The following is a 25,123-nucleotide window of genomic DNA, read 5'->3' on the forward strand; positions in this document are numbered from 1 at the left end:
CTCAATCAGACCATCCATCTGCTAAACCCTCCTCCTACAAGGTTTAACTACTCAGTTTCCTTTCTCATTGTCTACTCTGCTCAAATCCCTAATAATTGCTGCCTTGATCATGGTGGATAAATATGCTTCCTACATCACAGTGAAGACATAAGCTTTCTCAAATTTTAGCCATTGAATATGCCATCATTGTATATCATTTTAAGGAGTACTCTTTGATTCTTCCCTCTACCACATACTTCACATGCAATCAATCATAAAATCAATTCACGTTACATTGTAGACAGCTTCTATATGGTTCCTAATCGACCTTATATCCTTATATTTATGCCCTCGCGGAGTCCCCACTCTTTAAGTGAGGGCTGGACTTAATAACTTGGTTCTAATGAGTAAAATATGAAATAAATGATGGGCTGTCAATTCCAAAATTAGGTTACAAAAGACTATTGCTCCCAACTTACTTGCACTGTTTTTCTTGCCATCTTGCTTGCATGCTTTGATAAACAAGCCCCCATATTCTGAATTGCTCTACAAAGTTCCACACAGAAGGTAACAAGGGAAGCTAATAAGGAACTGAAGCCCCCAGTCCAACAGGCCTCCCGTGTCCAAATCCTGCCAACAACCACATGAGTGAGCTTAGAAGTAGTCTTCCTTAGTCAAGACCTCAGATGATAACTTCAATGGCAACTTGTTTGCAGGCTTGTGAGAAACCATGAGCAAGAGGACACAGCTAAACCATGCCCAGATTGCTGACCCACAGAAAATGTAAATATTGTTTTAAGCCACTAAATTTTGAGGTGATTTGTTATACCTTAGCCTGTATTTGATAATTAACACAATCTACCACCTAAAATGCTCTACTGAATAGCATGATTACCGAAATGCTTCTCCTCAAATCTCTTCATTTCCCCAATTCAAATCTTATATGCCATACAGTGCAAACTTGAAGTTACTTAATTTTGCTCTGCCTAAATTTACTCATTTATAAATTGAAGGTAATAATAGTACTGGGCCTTATATGGTTACTGTATTTTAAAATAAGTTAATATAAGTAAAATAATGATAACAAATCCTGAAGTCCTTAGTCTTTTATATGTCTTAGCTGTAATTCCTTGATACCACTGTTTTCAAAAGTGCATCAGTCTTTTTCTCCCGGACCATTAAAAGGCTGTTAATTTGTTTTCTTTTATCTCTGTTCCCATCCTATGCATTCTGTAGTTCAGCCAGATATAACTTTTCATATATAAATTTATTGGCCCATTCATTCCTGTTCAATGGTGTTCCATAGAAATTATGTTCAATCTACAAGTTATCAATACGGCTTGCGGGAACCTTCCTACCTTTCTAGACCCATCACATACCATTAGTGGAATCCCAAAGGAGCCAAAAGATTAATGAAACATTTTTTGACTTTAAGTATCATGAGATAAGGAGCACATAACCTAGTAACTGTAGTTTCAAAAAGGTATTATCTGGGTGTGCTTAAAAAGCAAATTACATAAGGAGTCAGAGACCAGGGTTCTAATTTTTTAGGTAAGAAATTATCTACCAAAGAAATCAGAGTTCATGCATTCTATTATAACCTCTTTGAACATTAGTTTCTACTTTTGTAGAAATGAATTGAGTGTTTTTGTGTTATGCTAACATTTACCTCTTGGATAATTTGGTATTATTCAGAATTTTTTGTAAGTTTTGTACCATTAATAATAGTAAAATTCTGCCAACTATGTCTTCTAATAAATACATATTATGTTGTCATTTCTGAACTTCAAATCTTCAGTGACCTCTTGCTTATTTAATAAAGTCTAAAATTTACATGACATTCAAGGTCCTAGATGGTCTGATATATCACTCTGTAGTTTCCCCTCCTAATGCTGTTTCTCCCTCCCTCCGCACAGGCTTCTACACTGTGCAGTAGACATTGTAGGTCCTGGGACATACGTGTACTTGTGTTTTCATTTATTTGTCCATGTGTCCTGCCACCAAGAAATCCCTCCCCTGTAGCCCTTGTGGTTTCCTTCTTAGTACTTAGAACTACGTACAAGTTGTCTCCTAGATGCCTTATATGCTTCAGCTCAATCTGAGATTCACACTCCTTCCTCTGCATTCTCTAAGATCCAGATAGAAGCTTTTATTATAAAGTCTATCATGTTAAATTAAAGTTCCTAGCAAAACATCTCTATTACTTTTTCTAAGCTCTGAAAGCTGCATGAAGGTAGAAGAAATACCAGAGTCATTCATCTTTGTGTCATAATGGCCTAGCCCAGAACATGGTACCAAATAGAGAATTAGTAAATATTTATTAGACGGATCGACAGAAGGACAAACAATTAGAATTCACTAATCCTAAATAGCTGAAGTAGTGAAGTAGAATTTGCTAATCCTAAATAGTTTAATATTAGACTACACAATAATTCCAGCTCATTTTATAAACTAATAGTAGTTTTTGAACATATTTCCTAGAAATTTAGGAAATATATATTTAGAAAACAAGGATTGATGGCTTGAGAAATATCATATGAGTGTATCAAGGAAGTTAAAAATAAGTTTTATATTTATGTTTATTTAGTTTTTTCTCATAGTTATGGCTTACTTCCCCCAAATCTTTAAATGTAGCATTGATTTTATGTATCAGATAAGAACACATTTTCTTAACACCTGTTTATTTTTATTATATATGCTAATGTAGAAATTTGCATTGTAGATTATTTTGATTTTTTTATTTGAGCTTTAAATAAATCACATTGTACTTAAACTTGAGCAATAACATTAGGCAAACATAGATTAAGTCCCGGTACTGCCACTTAGGAGTGATGCAAGTTTGGCTAAGTTATATACTGCCTCTATATTTCAGTATCTGAAATCTGGAATTAATAGTTCCTCTCTAATAAGGTTGTATTAGAGATTGATAAGATATTATATATGCAACTGTTAATAATGCTTACTACATGGTAAGCTTTGATGTATTTTAAATCTTAATCTTTTAGTTATTACTATTGAAATAATTTATTTTCCCCATTAAATAATATCATTATATGAAGGCCTTATCAGCTTTCCCTTCTCTCCTATATGTCCTCAATTACTTCCCTTTCTTGCTCTTGACCCTTAGACTGTTTCTTACTATACCTCTTTTCCCTAAAAACTACTCTTTCTCAGAAGTCTCACCTTCAGACAACTACCTTGTATCTCAGTTAGCAAGCCGTAAAGAGTTCATCCTCTCTGGTTTTACTTTCTCTCATCATTTATTTTTCAACCTAGTATATTTGTTCTGCAGAAACCACTGTTCTCAGGATTACCAATGGCTTTCTAAATGATAAGCCAAAAGCTGTGTCTACCTCTGCCTTTTCTGTATACCACTGTATAGTATGTGTATCCGTACCACTGTATAGTATGTGGTATGGATGAGCAATTACATCTTGATTCCACCACCTATGCTTCCCATAGCTTCTCGATTGCTCCATTTCAGAATTATCTTACTTTTGTTTCTATACCCATGTTTAAAATATTTCTCTTTCAGGCTGGGTGCACATGCCTGTAATCCCAGCATTTTGGGAGGCTGAGGCGGGTGGATTACCTGAGGTCAGGAGTTCGAGACCAACATGGTGAAACCCTGTCTCTACTAAAAATACAAAAAAAAAAAAAAAATTAGCTGAGCGTGGTGGCAGGTGCCTGTAATCCCAGCTATTTGGGAGGCTAAGGCAGGAGAATCACTGAACCTGTAAGGTGGAGGTCACGCCACTCCACTCCAGCCTGGGCAAACAGGGCGAGACTCTGACTCAAAAAAAACAAAAACAAAAATATCTTTTATGTGCCAGTTGTTTTCATTGCATCATTTTAAATATTTTCATTTATTTTTATTACTTTTTTCTTTCTCTAAGTAGTTTCTTAACAGACCTGTGTAGTTTTGCTAGTACTTCGTAAACTTGAAGTGAATGGACACTGTTATATAAATAAAGATTATCTACAAATTGACCTAAATCACTGACAAAAATATAATTCATATCATTTGTTACATTAACCGTTTTAGTAATGTAGTAGTGGCTTTAGTTGCAAGGACATTATTCTTTTGTTTAAATATTTGCTTCAAGTACATATAGCAAACACTTGAATACCTAGTCTATGCTAATCACAATATTATGGGACATCAATTAAAAGAACAATTAGAAACCTGTCTATATTATTGAATAATGCTATTCTAAATTATCAATTGTGTATGTTTTTAAATTGGTTAGCATGGCTTTCCTCTACTCACCCACAAAGAAATAATATTATGCTAACTGAAATAATTAGCCTATGCATATGAGGACTGCTTTTACACAAATAGATAAATGAATAAATAAATTTTAGTTAAATTAGACTCAAATTTAATTAATGATTTTTACAGTTGAACAGTAAATTCAAGTCACCCCTCCCATTTTTTGAAGCTAACAGCAAATGAACCATGGCATTGCTTTGAACCTTGGTCTATATATCCTAGCTAAAATTATAGTATGCACTTGAAAGCAGGTATAAAATGCTTACAACTGAATATGTTGAAAATATATACTTAAGTAGGGAATGCAATATAAGTGCCTAGTAAAGAAATATTAATTGATGTGTATAAAGATACAGTGCAAGAATGAATAAGCAGTGAGATTACGAGCAATTTTACTAAAGTGAGATTTAAAAGACCATGATGAGAAGAAAGAATAAACAACATGGGTTTTGGTGAGCTTTCACCAGATCCTTGAAATCCTGGCAAAACCATTTGGATGCCATATAATCATCAGTAAAGAAACTTGGAGAAAAAGAAAAAGGATTGATATGCTGATTGTGGTCTCGCAGAGATAGCCAAGTGTAAGGGCACTCTCTAGAAAGCTATTTTCATTTTCCAGTTATGAAACGACAAGGCTCCAGACTGAAAATTCAAAAACATGAATGCATACATGGATTGTTCTAGGAAAGAGCAAGAACCTCTGATTTACACATAGAATGATAATTAACAAATTGATTAAAAAAATAGTGGTTATCTCATGAAAGCGAAATAACCAAGGAACGTATGTGTGATAAGTACTTTAAACCTACGCTAATTATATAAATATTAAAAGTTATAGATGAAAACCCCAAAGGCAGTGTACAATTGGTCCTAATTTTCTTATGGTTCTGGATCTGCCATTTGACAAAAATGAGTATCCAAAAGAATTCATCTTTTACTAAAGCACTGTCTTGTTACAGAGCATGAATGGTCCTCTTGAACTCTATATATGTGTGATAGTTGAATAAAGAAGTTGACAGACAGGAAAAAAGAAAGGAAAAAAGAGACCTAAATATTTTGTCTGCTAAGCAGAACTATATTCAGGAACCATATGAACAGGATATATTTTGTTCCCTTTGTTGTAGTATAGCCGTCTGATTTCATACAAAGGAAGGAAGCGAAAGGAAGGGAGGGTAGGATGGAAAGAGGGAGGGAGAAAAATGTACACATACATTCATATATCAAAAAATGCTCACCTTAAAAAAACTTTTGAAAGGGTCTTCCAAAATATTTTATACAGACTTTAGGAAAGAAAAGAAATTAATCTCTTTGGGACTTTCCAGAAAATATAATGCAATAAATGTCACACAGACTGGCATCTCTAATGCTTCTGTCCAGTGAGGTAGAAACTAGTTTTCTACTTGACTGCTCAGCCCAAGAGCAATGACTTTAAGCAAGAAAACAAAACAAACTGGGACAAGAGGTGCATTAAGGAAAAGCTTAGAGATGTCTAATGAAACACCGAGTGCCGTTTTCACAATATCAATTAGAGAATATTTTTTATGTATTACTAGACTTTGATAAATAACTTATACATGTACAACTTTAAAATATGTTCTATTACTTTTGTTTTTATTCTATTATTAATAGGGTCCTGTAATTTAGTTTGTCACATTTTTTGCCACTAGAATCTTACAATTAGAGAAAAACTACTTTTAGAAAATTTTTCAATTATTTTCACAAATGGTAAGTTGTTTCATGGCAGTAGAGATTCAAGACTGTTTATGAATAAAGATGTCTATAGTTTTTTATAACTCAAACATAGTCCCATAGTGATGATACTGCTACTTATATATTGCCTCAATTCATAGAAACAATTATTAAACTATTTCACCATACTCTAATTGAAGAATTTGATGGTCTTGTTTTCTACATGCAAGACACTGTGCCCTATTGCAATGCTAATGGATTTTAAACATTTTATTCATGTTGAAATTATTTTTTCACCAATGGTATCATTTAGAATTTCCTTATTCACAGGTCACTCCTCTGTTATCTTTCCTATTTTGGTATGCCTCGAAGCAATAGGATGGTGGTGGCTCACACCTGTAATCCCAACAATTGGGGCAGCCAAGGTGGGAGGATCTCTTGAGCCCAGGAGTTTGAGACCAGCCAGGGCAACATAGTGAGACCCTGTCTCTACAAAAATAAAAATAAAAATTAGCTAGACATGGTGGTGCACACCTGGAGTCCCAGCTACCTCAGAGGCTTAGGTGGGAGGATCACTTGAGTCCAGGTCAAGGCGTAATGAGCCATGATCGCACCACTGCACTTCAGCCTGGGCAACAGAGCAAGAGCTTGTCTCAAAAAACAAAAACAAAAAAAACCAACAAAAATTCTTGAGCTTTTGCACTAAACACATATGTTTTATCTCCAAAGAGGGTAGAATCAGAGGATAGAGGGATGGTGATTAATAATGGGTCTATTTTGGTAACACATTACTAATGGTATTGTGCGTAAGATAGAATGCTGAATATTTCTATATTTAACTGTGATTTTTATCTAAAAATGGGAAGCTACTGCCGTTGGGGTGCAGGTGGGGACCCCTAGAAGGTGTATTGCTGTTTTCATTGACATTTCAGAGAGCGAAACTCTGCTTCCAGTCTATTTAAAAGGAAGGATGTGTAAAGGGATGTTTCATAATTTGTAGCCTTATCCCTGCCTTACAGCTTCATCATCCTCCCCCAACCTAAATTCCTAAAATCAAAGGAATATGTTAATTCCTTTACTGAACTATATTTATATATTTTAAAGACCTCTTGTTTGGAGAGGAAAAAAAATACCCTGCATATTTCACTTCCCTTCCCAATGCTTAAGAGGCATAAATAGCTCTTTTTAGATGATTTTTACACCCTAAAAAGAATGAATGGCCAGGAGCAGAGCAGAAGAATATAAAGTCAGAGAGGAGTATAGTATGTATAAGTATTACTCTTCTTACCAAGGTAAAGAAAAGGCTTATTCTTATATTCAAAGTCAGTGCAGTTCCTGGATGAAGAGAGTTCAAATAAAATGGGACAAATGACCCTAAGAGCAATTTCTATTCTTAAGTTCCCATTAATTTATTGTACAATTAGAGGGAGAAAACCATGTCTCATTCATCATTTTAATCTCAGTATTTAGTACAGTGAACAGTATGTAAATGTCTGTTGTTCATTAAAAATGTTTCCATCTATTTTTTAACTTTTTTTGAGCTATCAGATTTTTTTATTCTAATTCCTTTTTTTCCTAAATTATTTTTAAGATAGCAAGAGTTTCTTGAATTTTAAAATTAAGCTTAGCTATGCACCTGGTCTCCTTTAGTGATTCTGGTATTTAATTTCTCAAACTAAATAATGACTTTCTTTCTTAAGGTTTTAATCTCTTTTTAATTACATCATTGATCCTTCTTATAAACTTAGAATAACAGGCAATTTTAACAACGTACTAGGACTTACATAATTTTTCAGTCAGACTGGCAACTCCTTACACTCAAAATTTTCCATAATTATTGCATGTGGACAATTCTTCAAGATTTTTATGGGGTTAGGCTAGAAAGATTCATCTTCTTCACTGAGTATGCTCATTGTTGTAATTGTAGGCACCTTGTTTTTTTCTTCCTGTGTCCTAATAAAACTGTATTATTAAAATAGCTAGTTGAATACCTTTTGAATATTAGTTTGTGATAATTTAATAGTTAAGAATTTTTCTATACAATAAAGGGATTAATTTTAGGGTCCTAAGAATTTATAACAAGGCAAGATAATCAGGTACATTCCTATCCTTATTAATTTTCTCCTGTCATTACCATAGCCTAGAATGTATCTTTTTCATTTACCCTTTATTCCATCCAGTTCTCTTTTCAAGGCCCTATGTAATTTCTAGTTACTCTAGGAAGTCAGCCTTTTCCCATTCAGAGTAAGGCCCTATGATAAACAAATAGTAGGATTCTCATCATCAATAAATGTATTAATTAACAATCGATCAGGATTCTCTGCCTGAGGACATTATCTAGTATATCACATGCATGAGTGTCTTTCAACAAGGGCTATTTTTCCTTCCAGGAGACATTTGCCAATGCATGGTGATGTTTTTGATTGACATGGTATACTCATAGTATCTAGTGGCTACAAGCCAGAGATGCAACTAAACATCTAACAATATAGAATTATCTGGTCCAAAATGCCATTACTGTCAAGGGTGAGAAAGATTTATTAATTACCTATATTGATGCTGGACCACAGATAGCCATGGTTGGTACGTGAATCCCTGACAAATTATATTACTATTTTCCATCCTTATGGCCAAAACTATGTTGATGGCTGTCATGGGAAAACATTAAGTGTTCTGCTCATGCACTGCTAGCATATATCTGTTGCTTCTATGTTATCTACATGGAGTGCCGCATTATAATTAAAGAAACTTAAATTGAGCTGTCACAATTTTCTCTCTGACAGAACCACACTGATTGCGACCTAACATACTGCATTAGAAATCATTGTCAGTGATTGCACATTTACAGTTTGAAGGTTTGCCCTGGGATTTCACATGGTATTGGAGTTAATTTGACTGGTATGTAATAACCAGTGCTGCTTGTTCCATCAGTTAAAGAAGAAAATGAATAAAGATTTTAATAGATAGTTAGCTTTCAAACGTTTGTTTTGTTTTTTTCTGTATTTGCTCTTCCATTTTTCCTCTCTCTGTTGGCATAGAGCATTCTCTGGATGTATTTCCATCTCACAGGAATTAAGGCATCACTAGCCCTAAATGAAACCAGATTATCCTTCATATTTTTCAAAAAATTATGTTTCTTATTTTCCCTCCACTTAGAATACATTCTCTTGTTTAAATACTATCCATTCTTTAAGAACAGGGCTTCCTCTTATATCTTAATCCATCATTCTCTCTTATCCAGTTCCCAATACATATACATAATGATATACTCATCTACTCACCTTATGTCATGTTATATGGAAAACCTCTTAAGGAGTATGTATCAAAATATCTTGTTTCCTGATAATTTTTTGTGGAATTATGCTGTTTGAAAAAGAATCCACATCTCCACCATCTAAATAAAGGGCCTGCATACAAATATTTCCTGCTTAGTTGAGAGAACAAACGTAAATATCCAAGAAATTATTATGATGAACATTTATTTCTGACAGTAGGTATGGCTTTCTATATGTATAAAATGAAATATATATTGCTATGTCTCTCTAGCAGTACAATGGTTTTAGAATGGTTTAGAAGTATATGTTTGATATTGACACTGAGAACTATTTAGCAAAAGACTGAGGTAGTTCTTTTTTTTCTTTCCAACTTCTATTTTAGGTTCAGAGGGTACATATGCAGGTTTGTTACATGGGTAAATTGCATGTCACAGGGGTTTGGACTACAGATTATTTCTTCACCCAGGTAACGAGCACAGTACCTGATAGCTAGTTTTTCGATCACCACTCTTCTCCCACTCTCCACCCTCAAGTAGACCCCAGTGTCTATTGTTCCCTTCTTTGTATCCATGTGTACTCAATGTTTAGATCCCACTTATAGGTGACAACATATGATGTTTGGTTTTCTGTTCCTGCATTAATTCACTTAGGATAATGGCCTTCAGCTCCATTCATGTTGCTACGAACGACATGATTTCATTCATTTTTATGGCTGTGTAGTATTTCATGGTATATACGTACCACATTTTCTTTATCTAGTCTACCATTGATGAACATCTAGCTTGATTCTATGTCTTTGCTGTCGTGAATAGTGCTGTGATGCATATACACATGCGTAAGTCTTTATGGTAGAATGATGTATATTCCTTGGAGTGTATACCCAGCAATTCCTTTGCTGGGTCAAATGGTAGTTTTTGTTTTTTTTTAAGTTCTTTGAAAAATCTCCAAACTGCTTTCCACAGTGGCTGAACTAATTTACACTTCCACCAGGAGTGTTTAAGTATTCCTTTTTCTCCACAATCTAGTCAACTTCTGTTTTGTTTTGTTTACTTTTTAATAATAGCCATTCTGACTGGTGTAGGAGGGTATCTCATTGTGGTTTTGATTTGCATTCCCCTAATGATTACTGATGTTGAGCATTTTTTCATATGCTTGTTAGCTATGTGTATGTCTTTTGAGAGATGTCTACTTATGCCCTTTGCCTATTTTTTAATAAGATTGTTTGTGTTTTTTTTTGTTAAGTGCCTTATAGGTTCTGGACAATAGACCTTTGTCAGATGTATAGTGTGCAGATATTTTCTCCAGTTTTATAGATTTTCTGTCACTCTGTTGATAGTTTTTTTGCTGTGCAGAAGCTCTTTAGTTAGGTCCCACTTGTCCACTTTTGTTCTTACTGCAATCGCTTTCAGAGTCTTCATCATGAAATCTTTGCCAAGTCTTATGTTCAGAATTGCATTTCCTAGGTTTTCTTTTAGGGTTTTTATAGTTTTAGGTTTTATATTTACGTTTTCACTCCATCTTGAATAGATTTCTGTATATGGTGTAAGGAAAGGGTCCAGTTTCAATCTTTGGCATGTGGCTAACCAGTTTTCCTAGCACCATTTATTGAATAAGGAGTCATTTCTCCTTTGCTAGTTATTGTCAACTTTGTTGAAGATCAGATTGCTGCAGGTGTGCAACTTTATTTCTGGGTTCTATATTCTGTTCCATTGTTGTATGTATCTGTTTTTGTACCCGTTTCATGCTGTTTTGTTTACTATAACCTTGTAGTATGAAGTTGGATAGTATAATGCCTCTAGTTTTGTTTTTGTTTGTTTGTTTTTGCTTAGGATAGCTTTAGCTGTTTGAGCTATTTTTTGGTTCCATATGAATTTTAGAATAGATTTTTATAATTTTGTGGAAAATGTTGTTGGTAGTTTGATAGAAATACTATTGAATCTATATATTGCTTTGGGCAGTATGGTGAGGTAGTTTCTTCAAACAACAATTTCCTAAAAATATTCATAATTTATTAGTTATTTGTGGGCAAAGTGTAGGTTTCTTCCATCTAGTGTGTCTTGTATCAATGCCTTTAGCATCTAGAGCAATGCATTATAGAATTATACTTAACAACTATTTGAATACATCAATAAATTGAATGTTTTCGTATTTATTATATATAATACTGGATGAATAATTTTGGTCTAGCATCTAGGACTTTAAACAATAGCTTTTGTGTATTTTTAGTTTTTCAATATTTAAAAAAACTACAGATCTTTCTTTTCTCATCCTCATGTTGAGCTCAGAGAATTCTGACAATGAATTAAGGCACATACATATATTTAAGTCACTTAGGATAGTGTGGCTACGTACTTTACTTATTATTTTCATTAATATTCCTGACACTCCAAAACAAGCAAATTTTCCTTTCCTTTGCCATATATAAATGGTATAAATTGCATTATATAAATTAACTTTCCTAAGGAAAATGTTCTTTAAAATTACTTTGGACAGCAAACCTTATCCTGAAGGTTATTTGCTTGTTAGCTTGATTACCTCATTGATGTTGCAATCTGCAGTTAGTGATTTTTTTCCAGTCTTTCTTAAACCTTTATTCTATTATTAGGGCTTTTTGTTCCTTTCTCTTTGTCTATTTTCACAGCTATTTTAAAATATTTTAAATTTATATATCCAGTATATTTAGTACAATTTTTTTTTTCTAGATTAAAGGCACCAGGTCTATCTGAAAACAACTTTTAAGAGCTGGTCAACACAGAAAACCATAGTAAACAACAAGTTTTTTTCTAGAGTGTCTTGCCATCTTTAGTCATGGCTTCCAGCTACGTCATCTTTAATCGTAATAAACTTTCTTTATGCAATTTTGATCTTTTTAAAATAAATTATATTGTATTGCTTTTATCTCTGCATTTGGAGTTCTGAACTCTTATTTTATGTTATATTGATTTAATTAGAATTAAATACCTAGTTGAGAGGTTTTTTTAAATTAGAATTAAATACTTAGTTGAGAAGTTTTTATTGTCTTTGTCAGAGTCAGTTCTTTTTGAATTATAAGTTGATAAGACATTACTTCAAGTTCTTTATTGTATTCCTGTCTGCCCTCTTAAGTGATACTAACCAGTCCTAAAACATAGTATACACCCCTCACACACATGCTTAAATTTAAATCTGTGGGGTTCTAATGGTTCTGTAGTTCAGATCCTCCTTGTATAAGTGTGCCTAGCAAAGTGCTTTGAAGAGAGGAGACATTTAATAAATATCTGTCTAAGTGAATTGAATAATTATGTATTTTAGGGAAAATCTAAAAGAAAATTTATGCTGTGGAGGAAAATTCATGAATGATCATATTTACAATTTAACCAAAAGATGGCAGAAAACTCTAATAAAGGACTGAAGTTTTTCTTTAGGGCTCTTGTATTCTTCCCACATCCTCCTTCATTGTTTAAAATCTATTGCTTTCTCTCAACTAGCCATTAATGCTGTTTGACCCTCTAATGGTTTCTCAGTGGGCATCCAATCTTCTTTAGCTTTAGAACAAAGATTTATTTCAACCTGTCAATGCAGTTAAAGCCTTGGTTTCTTTGAGCTAAACTATGTTTTAAAACCATTTAAAATAGAGACCAAAATTTTAAAATATGGATTTTCTTGAATGAAACAGATCTCACCACACTGGGTCTCTATTTCTTCATGGCAGCAATATTCTGGAGCCAGCCTTGACAGAGGGAACTTAAATTCTCAGGTCAACACATTCACTCCATTACCTTCTGGCTCCTGCAGGCAATTGGGTTATAGCCTCTTCCATAGTCAAGTACTCCTCCATTTTCATTCCCAGTAGAACTTTCCTGACGTGACCTATATTTTTTTCTCTTTTTTAAAATTATACTTTCAAGTTCTGGGATACATGTGCAGAATGTGCAGGTTTGTTACTTAGGTATACACGTGCCATGGTGGTTTGGGGCACCCATCAACACATAAGAGCATATGACAAGTATAGTGATTGGTCAGTATTTCCTCTCTTTTTTCTCACCTAAACACAAGAAGTGCAAGCCTACCTTACACATATGTACGATATATAACTATTTGTAATGTGCATTTTGAAAAGAAGTGACTTCCAAGTTCAAATATAGCTTCTAAGCTGGGCTTCTTAGGGACTTGAATTTTCAACCATTATTAAGTTCTTTGGACTATGAAAATGTTATCAGTGGTTATATTTAAAATTTCTGGTAGTGACCAAACATTAGAATAAAATATTGGTCATATTTTTCATTTCATATTCTCCTCTTTTTATTGCATCTTTGTTAGTCATCACAGTCTTGAGTAACACAAACACCCTTTTGTCAAACCACTTCATAATCATAATCATGTAGAAAAGGTAAACATGTTAAATTTTCAAATTCTTATGCATATGCCAGATCTACCACATGCATATTAAGAAAAACAAATAGTATGTGGTTTTCAGCCTCCTGTTGAACGACATTATAATCAGAGGACTGAAGATGTTTTTGTGGAACAACTTTTTTAAAAACATGACATATCTATGTTAATATTTTTAGTATCAAGAAAATTATTGTAGGATCTTAATTTTTATTTTATTACCATTTAATTATGGCCTATCGATATTCAACATGTTTCATGTGTACTTTTTTACAAGTGAAAAAAAATGTAAAGATCTAGAATGTGGGTTAATCAAGAAACCATAGTTTTCTATAGAAATATAGACATTTTTAAAGGAATTGATATTTAATGAGTGCCTGTAATGTGTAGTAAGTGTTTTACATAGTTGTCTCACTTGATTTTTATAACAATTCTGTGATTAATTGTGAGTATTTTATAAAATGAAAAGAATTGAGGATGAGTAGGAAGAAATAAATGACATGTCAAACAGCTGCCTTGGGGACTTCAGTACCCCATATACGTTGGGATTGCTCTATGAGGAAAAACAAACTACTACACCAAAGTCACTTTACCTTATTTCAAAGATTCATAACATTTATTCATTTCCATCCAAATATTTTAGATTTTAGAAACATATAAACTTCAATAAACCTTTAGGATTTTGTTTCATATTATGATGTCTATTAAGGGAACAACTAGTGGGGTTACATGAAGGGAGCAGAAATATGATAACAGAAAACAAACAAAAATTATCAAAGAAATAAATTTGGAAATAATAAAAAGGCAATGAAAGTACAGTCTTGGAAAAAGGTGATCTAATTAATAAGGCACAATTTTCAGGTACAATATTTATAGACTCTTATTTTTTCTATTTTCTACCCTCAATATTTGGTGACGGGGGAAAATTGGAAAATTAATGTATTTGGATTATAATAGAAAAGAAAAGAAAGCATCTTGTAAAGAATATGCAACTGGAAAGCAGAAGACCTGAGATCTAGTTGTAAATGTGCCACTGAATACTTAGGTAGCTTGGAGTACATCAGTTTATTTTAACTATAAGTGCTCAAAGTAATCTGTCATGTCTTTTGATATTCTAAAATTGTGTGATTCTTAAGACCTTCAATTCTTAGAAAGCAAGTTTATGACAAATTAGCCAAATGAAATGAAAAATATCTGAAAACTCACTGACTTTATACTTTTATCTGATTTTTTAAAATGTCCCAATGGATTTTTATTGGTCAGTTCTTTTTGCTTCATATGGAAGTTACTAGAGCATTAAAAAGAAACTATACTGCAGGATAATAAAGTCAAAGAAAACCAAATAGTCATGAAAATCTTGAAATATTAAATAGAAAATTAGTCCAGATTATCCCTTTTTTTAGAAAAAAAAGACATTAGATAATTTGAAGATGTAATTTAAAAAATAGGAATGACAGCCACTCCAGGGGGCAAAAGTAGGAATGAGAAGATAGGCGCATTTACATAGTAAATGAACATCTTCAACAAATGTAATTTAAATTTTAGATGATTAATAAAACACTCTGGAAATAGATTAAGTAAATAATCTTATGTATATTAAATGTAGATGAAAAATGAGTTTTTATAACTGCTAATGTTATAGGAGTTATAATTAATCAATTTATTTAAAAAATTATTTTTCAGTTAATTGTATTTGTGACCAATACTTGAAATTATATGCATATATTTTATTTTATTATGCTGTGATAGCAAAATCATACATGAAATCATTTTTATTAAATATAATTCTTGGAAGTTGATTTGGTTTTTATTTTATTTTTCTTTATAATAAAGTACTATATTTTGTTTACTTGATTATAGACTAAAGGTTCTCAAACCATGACATCCTCTGGAAGCCAGAAAAAAGTTAAAAGAACTCTGCCAAATCCACCTCCCGAGGAGATTTCCACAGGAACTCAATCCACATTCAGCACAATGGGCACCGTTTCCAGGAGAAGGATCTGCAGAACCAACACAATGGCACGAGCCAAGATTCTCCAGGACATAGACAGAGAGCTTGATCTTGTGGAAAGGGAGTCTGCAAAACTTAGAAAGAAACAAGCAGAGCTTGATGAAGAAGAAAAGGAGATTGATGCCAAGCTACGATACCTGGAAATGGGAATTAACAGGAGGAAAGAGGCACTATTAAAGGAGAGAGAAAAGAGAGAACGAGCCTACCTCCAGGGAGTAGCGGAGGATCGTGATTACATGTCTGACAGTGAAGTGAGTAGCACAAGACCAACCCGAATAGAAAGTCAGCATGGCATTGAGCGACCAAGAACTGCTCCCCAAACTGAATTCAGCCAGTTTATACCACCACAAACCCAAACAGAATCTCAACTAGTTCCTCCGACAAGTCCTTATACACAATACCAGTACTCTTCCCCTGCTCTTCCTACACAAGCACCCACCTCATACACCCAACAGTCTCATTTTGAGCAACAAACTTTGTACCATCAGCAAGTTTCACCTTATCAGACTCAGCCAACATTCCAAGCTGTGGCAACAATGTCCTTCACACCTCAAGCTCAACCTACACCAACCCCACAGCCTTCTTATCAGTTACCTTCACAGATGATGGTGATACAACAGAAGCCACGGCAAACTACATTATATTTGGAGCCCAAGATAACCTCAAACTATGAAGTGATTCGCAACCAACCCCTTATGATAGCACCTGTTTCTACTGATAACACATATGCTGTTTCCCATCTTGGTAGTAAGTACAATAGTTTAGACTTGAGAATAGGTTTGGAGGAAAGAAGTAGCATGGCAAGCAGTCCAATATCAAGCATATCTGCAGATTCTTTCTATGCAGATATTGATCACCATACTCCACGAAATTATGTCCTAATTGACGACATTGGAGAGATCACCAAAGGAACAGCGGCATTAAGCACCGCATTTAGCCTTCATGAAAAGGATCTGTCAAAAACAGACCGTCTCCTTCGAACCACTGAGACACGCCGGTCTCAAGAAGTGACAGATTTCCTAGCACCTTTACAGTCTTCCTCTAGATTGCATAGTTATGTGAAGGCGGAGGAAGACCCAATGGAGGATCCTTATGAGTTAAAGCTTCTGAAACATCAGATTAAACAGGAATTTCGTAGAGGGACAGAGAGCTTAGATCACCTTGCTGGTCTTTCTCATTATTACCATGCTGATACTAGCTATAGACATTTTCCAAAATCTGAGAAGTATAGCATCAGTAGACTCACACTTGAAAAACAAGCAGCAAAACAACTGCCAGCAGCCATACTTTATCAAAAGCAGTCAAAGCATAAGAAATCACTAATTGACCCTAAAATGTCAAAATTTTCACCTATTCAAGAAAGTAGAGACCTCGAACCTGATTATTCAAGCTATATGACTTCTAGCACTTCATCTATTGGTGGCATTTCCTCCAGGGCAAGGCTTCTTCAAGATGACATCACTTTTGGCCTCAGAAAAAATATTACAGACCAACAAAAATTTATGGGATCCTCTCTTGGCACAGGACTGGGCACATTAGGAAATACCATACGCTCAGCTCTGCAGGATGAAGCAGATAAGCCATACAGTAGTGGCAGCAGGTCCAGACCTTCCTCCAGACCTTCCTCTGTCTATGGGCTTGATTTATCCATTAAAAGGGATTCTTCTAGCTCTTCCCTAAGACTGAAAGCTCAAGAGGCTGAAGCTCTAGATGTTTCCTTTAGTCACGCATCATCCTCTGCCAGAACTAAGCCGACCAGTTTGCCAATTAGTCAAAGTAGAGGAAGAATACCAATTGTGGCCCAGAATTCTGAGGAAGAAAGCCCACTCAGTCCTGTTGGCCAGCCAATGGGAATGGCCAGGGCTGCAGCTGGACCCCTGCCACCAATATCTGCAGACACCAGGGATCAGTTTGGATCAAGCCACTCGTTGCCTGAAGTTCAGCAACACATGAGGGAAGAATCACGGACTCGAGGCTATGACCGTGACATAGCATTCATCATGGATGACTTCCAACATGCCATGTCAGACAGTGAAGGTAAATTGGGCCTCAAACTACCCTGTTACTCTCAAAACTCAAACTCTTATTTTTCTGCATGTTTAATTTCCCTTCTCCAGAGATGTATCCTACTTTTCTTGGTGTGTCTTTTGCATGTTTACTTCAATTTTATTTCTTGTAAATGGAAATTTTATCATGTGTATAGATTCTATAGCATGCTTTTCTTTATTTAGTTTTACTTTATTCCTTTATTGTTCTGTTTCTTGATTGTTTGCTTGATTTGTTTGGTGTCTGCTTTTCTAAAACCATTATCAAATAATTCTGTCAATAAAATATGGTCATCCTATAAATCCATAGTTGAAAAGTTTTTCATTGTATGTTTCTTTCATTTTTAAAAATACATTTTAAAAGTTATTGGTCAGTTTCTTTCAGTTTCTGAAATTATTAAAGTTTAGAGCCATGAAATACTATTCTGATAGACTTTGTAATAGAAAATCATTTATGGCATCTGTATGAGATCAGTGCTCATTAGTTCAGAAGATTTTCTATTTTTGAGAACTTTTGGATAAGTTCTTGATGTTAGTATAATGTCGAATTTTGTTATTTTCCTTAAATAAAAGATTTCTGTTTTATCTTTCTCTCTCATTATGAATACTATTATTTACAAATTTGTAATTTTGCATTATATGCTAGAAAGTTTAGTACTAAATAAGACATGAAAATAAAGAATTGTATTAGTATGTATGAGGTATTCTTTAAAATTGAAACCTTGTAACCTTATTTTGTGATTTTAGTTATTTAGAGTTCAAGCCTTCCTGATCTGCCCATTTAGCCTTTTCCTTTGGTTTCTTGGGTTTGTTTTTTGTATCATCCCATGTTTTTGCCCTAAATTGACTTGCTAGTTTTCCATGTTGAACAAGTAAATACTTAACTAAAAACTGATTTAAAGTAGCTTTGTGTTTAAAGATATACAACCATAAACATTTTTGAAAATTATCTAGTCCAAGTCTAATATTGAAGATGAGGGAGGAATGATACAAAGGCGTGAAGAGCCTAGCCCATACCAAGAGGATTCATGACTCTTGACTCTTGGTCCTTTTTATTCCACCTCCTTTGGTTTACATTTGAATGTAGATGTAGATGGAGTTCTGGAAATAAAATATTTTTGATCAAATAAAAGCATTATTATTTCCTTCCTTTACAGACTCCAAAGAACTAAGCTAACATGAACATCTCCTCTTTCAAACATAACATCTTTCTTGAGGACTCACAGGAAAATACATATTTTTGTGAAAAGGATTTTTTTCTTACATCTTTGTCTAGATGAATAGGAGTTTAGGAATTCAAATCTGGATTTTAATAGATTTTTTATTGAACTAAAATAATCACTGTATCTGAAGGAGGACAAACTGCTTTGTTTGTGAAATTCCAATAGATTAGTCATTTTCTGATTTGTTTTCGTCTCTACAGGCTATTGGATTGACCATTTTTATTGACAATTAGTTAATTGAATAAAATACTCAATTTGTGGGTTTTTTTATTTAGATGATTATTTGAATAAATGTACATTGTAAGAATTGTGATATTATGTGGGAACAGTCTTTAACATTTCTTCTTTACAATCCACATTTTATAAACATTTTATACATAGAAAATGACAATTGCAGAAGAGTAAAGAGATTATTCAGTAGTCGTGTCTATAAAATAACAAAATAAAACAAAAACCCTAGAGGGTCAATGGCATAACGAAATGCCTCAAGATTGTGTGTACATGATGAGCATATATCTAAAGAGAGTTTGATTTATCATCATAGATATTTTGTCAACATGCTGCCAGATATTTAGATGTTGCTATATATCCCAATATGTAGCACTTACTTATATACAGCCATATAAAAATAACAGAATGTTCTATTTCCCTTTTATATGTTTGAATGATGTATAGGTCATAATCATCAAAGACTGTGTGAAAAACATTGTTTTGATAAAATAGAGGATGAGATACCATGCAGCATATAAAATTATGAATTGTGTAAAGATGATACCAAAGAAGTGAGGCAATTAAAATTTAAATGAAATTAAACTAAAATATATTTTAAAATTAAGCAGACAAGGAAATTATTCACAAAGATTATGTTGATATAAATTTGGGCAGGAAAACTATAACAATTATATATGAATTACATATGTAATGGTATGTGTGTGAATTGTAGCGATTACTTCTAAATGATGTATGTAGTAAAATGTTACGTATTTTCTTTGTTTATGTATCACATAAGCATGCTATTTTTCTTCTAATGAGTAATGGTGTACTTTTCATTTGAAATCTTGAATTCCTTCAGTATTTAAAAAAATAGAAGAAACTACTTTTTTCCAATCAATAATTCCTGACATTTATTAACTCATGAAGTATTAGGAATTTTTAACAGATTTTTAGCAAATATATGCTCTATCTATATTTGAATGTACTAAGATAACTTTGAATAGTATAACATTCTACAGGTTATTTAGTATCCTGTGAACAAAACAAATTTAATTGCTTTCAAATTATTTGTTGTATGCTTTTCCAAATTCAATTAAACTGTATAAGTTATAGGATATAAGACAGTCATTAGATATATTCTAAAAGATTTGTTGATGTTGAAATATCTTTCTTGAGGAAAAATCTATATAGACATAGTTTATGTTGCTTAATATTTATTAATATTTTTAGCTTGAAGCAAGCTAGAAACATGCTGGACATGGTGGCTCACGCCTGTAATCCCAGCACTTTGGGAGGCTGAGGCGGGTGGATCACGATGTCAAGAGATCGAGACCATCCTAGCCAACATGGTGAAACCCCATCTCTACTAAAAATACAAAAATTAGCTGGGCGTGGTGGCGCACGTCTATGGTCCCAGCTACTTGGGAGCCTGAGGCAGGAGAATCGTTTGAACCTGGAAGGTGGAGGTTGCAGTCAGTTGAGATCGCGCCACTGCACTCCAGCCTGGCGACAGAGTGAGACTTCGTCTCAAAAAAAAAAAAAAAAAATGTACTTCATCTCATGTCCTCCGATATATACAGCCTTTTTAAAAGCATATATATTTGACCAATATTTGATACTGAGAAGAATTAAACTGTTTATGTAACTATAGCCTGCAGACAGTACTAGATCCAGAAATAACTTATTTGTATTTCACTTTTAGGAATTCAAGAAAATATTGGCAAGTTTAAAAAAAAATTGTTAATCTCCTTCAAATGATTTGAACTAATTCAGAATTTTTTTGTTATAAAATTTACTTTTTCACTGAGATTTTACCATGAAAGATAAGACAGTTATAAACAATTAACATTTATGTACAACTAGTTCTAAATAATGAAAATAAAATTCAATACAAAAGCAGATTCATTTAATCTGCTTGCTCTTGGTTGATTATAAATTCCTATGAAAAGGGTGATAGTCATCCTTATTCAGTTACACATAGGGTTATTATAAAAAATAACAGAAAATCAAAATACATAATCAGAATTATTGGTAATAAATTGACAGAATTTGGGTCAGGTTGAACTTCTACTTTATTTCTATAGACGTAGCCAAACAAAACACACATTTCAAAGAATTATATTTAAAATGCAATTAAGAAAGTATATATTCAAATGAAATCATGTACTACATCATAAAGGATATTAATTTATTAAAATCAGTATAAATTATTGTTCTATTTTCATGAGAAATCTGTAATAAAATCCTGTAAGAAGTAAGACAAAAGTAGTGTCAGTGTCATTGGGAATAATCTAATAGATTTTAAGAGACTAATGATTAAATAATGAATTTGTTTTGTATTTACTTGTCAAATGTCTATTACACTAAATTTCTTGGTAAGTTCAGTCACTTGGTTTCAAATTAAGACTGGAAAACTATAATTATTGAGCAGATTGTGAAAAATATCTGCATCAGTGAGGTTCAAAGGACAAATTAATATTTATTTTTAAACGTGTTTATCATAATTAGGATGTTTACTTTTTCTAGTTGATGACTAATTATTCTATGCTTCATTCATTCCAATATTTATTGGATGTTATGCCTTGTGCAGGGCATTGATTTTAGTATTGAGGGAGGGAGAAAAAAAGACAATATGAGCCTTGCCTTTAAGCAGCTTAGAATAGGTGAGATCAGTCAAGTACATATGCAATCACGAAACAGATATGTATTAATGTATTTTCTCAAATCTAAGACTGATTAACCCATGACACATCATTGCTCGTTTTGTATTATGAGAGGAAAATGCTGTGGTTAAGTAGCAGTGTTGACCACAGGAGGTATAGAGGTGAGTAGTGGTACATATGCTGTGGGTTTGCCATCCCCGGCAGCGATGAAATGATGGAAATGGCCTAGGGGAAAATGTTGGTAGGAGGTTTTGGAAGAGATGATAGTCAGGAATGTAGATAGAAAAATAAAACTATTGTATGGCATTCTAGAAGCTGGAGTTTCAAGAAAGTGGAGATTGACAACATCGTCAACAAATCTTTAAAGGATAAGCACTTGAGAAGTGTTGTTCCTTCTACTGTTTAGGAAGCAGGAAGCAACAAAGTATTTCCAGAGACTGCTAATTAGAGAGTCTTTTACAAAGAATAAAACAATTTATTAAAAGGCAAATTCTATATATTAGGGAAAATAAGAGGTTCAGTCATTATAGAATATCTTGAAAAGACCTATGAGATACTAATAAATGAAATTTAAAATAATAATTGTGTACCTTAAATATAGTTGCATTTTCAAAAAAGTATGCTATGAAATTTTGTCACAGTGTGAGTATAAAAAGCAGGCAACCAAGTCTTCAATCTATTTTCTAAATCAGTGCTTCTCTTAAAAAAATAATCATTTTATTTTTATTTAACAATTATAATAGAGGTATTTTTAATATTAGGCTACTAAGTAATCATGGCACACATGTTCCTAACAATAACACAAGAATTCTCTTAGAAACAAATGTTTTTGTTCATTGTGAATGTCACAGAAATGTCTTATTTTCAAAAAATAATGTTAAAGCCAGCAACAACCTATTGGCACTAGGTTGATGTAATAGTGGGAAAGTGACAGAAACTTCCATACACAAGGAATACTTTTTGTTTTAATTTTTTTATTATACTTTAAGTTCTGGGATACATGTGCAGAATGTGCAGGTTTGTTACATAGGTATACACGTGCCATGGTGGTTTGCTGCACCCATCAGCCTGTCTTAAAAAAAAATTTACTAGTGGGTTGTGGGGAGAGTATGGGAGAGAATGTGTGGATGTGGGAACTGATGGGCTGAAGTTAAATAGGATGATCCTTTTGAAGAATGATCACTTGTTCATTTATTTATTTTATCACTATCTAAATTTCTTTTTTCTCCTGATTCAAAATTTGATTTTGTTTTGTTTTACTCTGAGATTGTGAACATCTGTGTGCGTCATTTTTTTCTAGGCTATTCTATGGTTTAAAATTTTTGACATAATTTGATTTTTGGCATAATAACAAAAATAATTTTTCTAGTCCCAATGGTAGATGTGTTTGAAATGCATGTATGGTTAACAAGCCTAGTGCATGCTAGTACTACAGAACATCTGCTGCCCTCAATCATCTGTATTACTTGCCGTTGCAATGTATGATGTTTCCTTGGTGTCCAAAGCCTATCATCTGCGTCGTGAGGAAACAGATTGGTTTGATAAACCCAGGGAGTCTCGTTTGGAAAATGGACATGGTCTGGACCGAAAACTGCCGGAAAGATTGGTCCACTCTAGACCACTCAGTCAACATCAAGAGCAAGTAAGTGCTATATTTAGCAATTTCTTTTAGATTTATCAAAAAAGACTCAATTCTACCCTAGAATGGTCTTAATTGTCCTAAAAGGAATGCGATATTTGTCTATTAATTTCACAAATGATTTTTTCCAGTAACGTAAAGGAGTAACACAGCTTGCTTCATCAGCTATGACTGACTGAAATTGGAGTGTAGCTGTGATACTTCTACCAATTTAAGTGATTCATTCCTCCAGCAGATCATTATTAAGTTTGTATAACATATCTAGCAAGCTATACAAGGAGAATACATGGAGCTCTGAGAGCTTACAAGCGATTGGGTGAAATAGGTTTGGGTAATTTTCAGTGCTTTCCAATAACAATATGTTCAGATGCTAAAAGCAAGTGAGAGCATGGCCAAACCAAGTGAGCTGGGATAGGAAGAACGCTTAACCTGGGGGAGAAAGGAAGCTGATACTTTAATGGACCTATTATATGGAAATGTTAGTTGCTTTGTTATGTATTTTTGAATTTTATGTACAGAACAACTCACATAAAGTAGATATTACTAATCAGTGTATTCTTATAGATGAAGAAATTGAAACTTAGAGGTAAATTTCACAATTAAATAAATATGATACCAAAATTCATGATCTCACTCACTTTTGAGCAAATGAGGTGATGTTTGAATTGAATTTTGAAATACACCTACGAGACTAAGAGTTGAGTGAATTGAAGGAGAGTCTTCAGGTAAGCCAAGTGGCCTTTAATCAATTGCCTTAGCAGATCAGATATTTGCAGGTTTTGTACTCATTATGATTATTAAAATATCCAAAATAAATAGTTGACTTATTTTATTTACATTAACTCCTAAATCATCCTATTTAGTGATTAATTGAAGTAGAAAACAACCATATTTTGAACAACTGAGAAGATCCATATAGACTTACTATAATTCAGTGTTTGTCATATTAAGGTATAAAAGAAAACAAGGCTTTGACATTTATAAGTACTGTTTAAATACATTGTCTATACTCTTAGATTTGATTTCTTTCTAAGCAATTTAAGTTTTCATAGACAAATTTCTATCTATTAAACAGAATTTTTTCTTAGAATTTTGTTCTGTTTTTCTATATGCTATCATATTTTCTAGAATTATTAGAATTCTTCTCTACTATAAATTTCTATCTTTAGTTTTTCATATATTTAATACATATTTTGTTTAGGCTTATATTTACCTCCATTAAAATGTCAATATAATTCCATTTTTTTACTTCATGTTTACATATCAGCCTGTATTGAATTATGCTTTCATTAGCTTGTCTTGCTATTAAAATTGTATTTGTGGTTGTGTTTCAACTCTCATCAAATAGATCTGGCTAGAAAGTAAGAAAATTAATAAAATTATTCTGCACATTTAAAATATTAAATTTACCCCCTTTTATCTACAATTACTAAGATAATTTGTCAGTTAAGAATAACCTCCTTAAATGTGTTTATTATATGAATCTCTCTAAAATGGAATACTTGTTATATCTTCCCCATCTCATTTGTTTCTCTGAAGTTTAGTGTTTCCCACAAACCTAGATCCAGTCAAAGAAAACACAGATACTTTAACGAAATCATAGTAAGATAAACTATATAATAAACAGGGCAGCTTGTTTAGTAATTAACAAACAGGAATATTTATTATCAACACTATTTCCATGGGCACTGAAATAGTCTTTCCACCTAATTTATCAAACTAATGTTCTTTGAGGATATATT

At 33.1% G+C, this 25,123-nt stretch overlaps 1 protein-coding gene across 9 annotated transcripts in view; it reads left to right on the forward strand.

Annotated features, from left to right (window-relative positions):
• PCLO (piccolo presynaptic cytomatrix protein) overlaps positions 1-25,123 on the forward strand; it is a 402,967-nt gene that overhangs the window by 229,026 nt on the left and 148,818 nt on the right. For all 9 annotated transcript variants that reach the window (XR_004371190.2, XM_032761204.2, XM_032761205.2 and 6 more), the window contains exons 7-8: positions 15,448-17,635; positions 23,248-23,384. Coding sequence is in view for 8 of the 9 variants with exons in the window: in XM_032761204.2 (XP_032617095.1) it covers positions 15,448-17,635; positions 23,248-23,384 (2,325 nt within the window). In the remaining variant the exon portion in view is untranslated. The remainder of the gene's footprint in view (positions 1-15,447; positions 17,636-23,247; positions 23,385-25,123) is intronic.

This window comes from Hylobates moloch, unplaced genomic scaffold, assembly GCF_009828535.3.
Source record: "Hylobates moloch isolate HMO894 unplaced genomic scaffold, HMol_V3 SCAFFOLD_1, whole genome shotgun sequence".
NCBI classification, from domain to species: Eukaryota; Metazoa; Chordata; class Mammalia; order Primates; family Hylobatidae; genus Hylobates; species Hylobates moloch.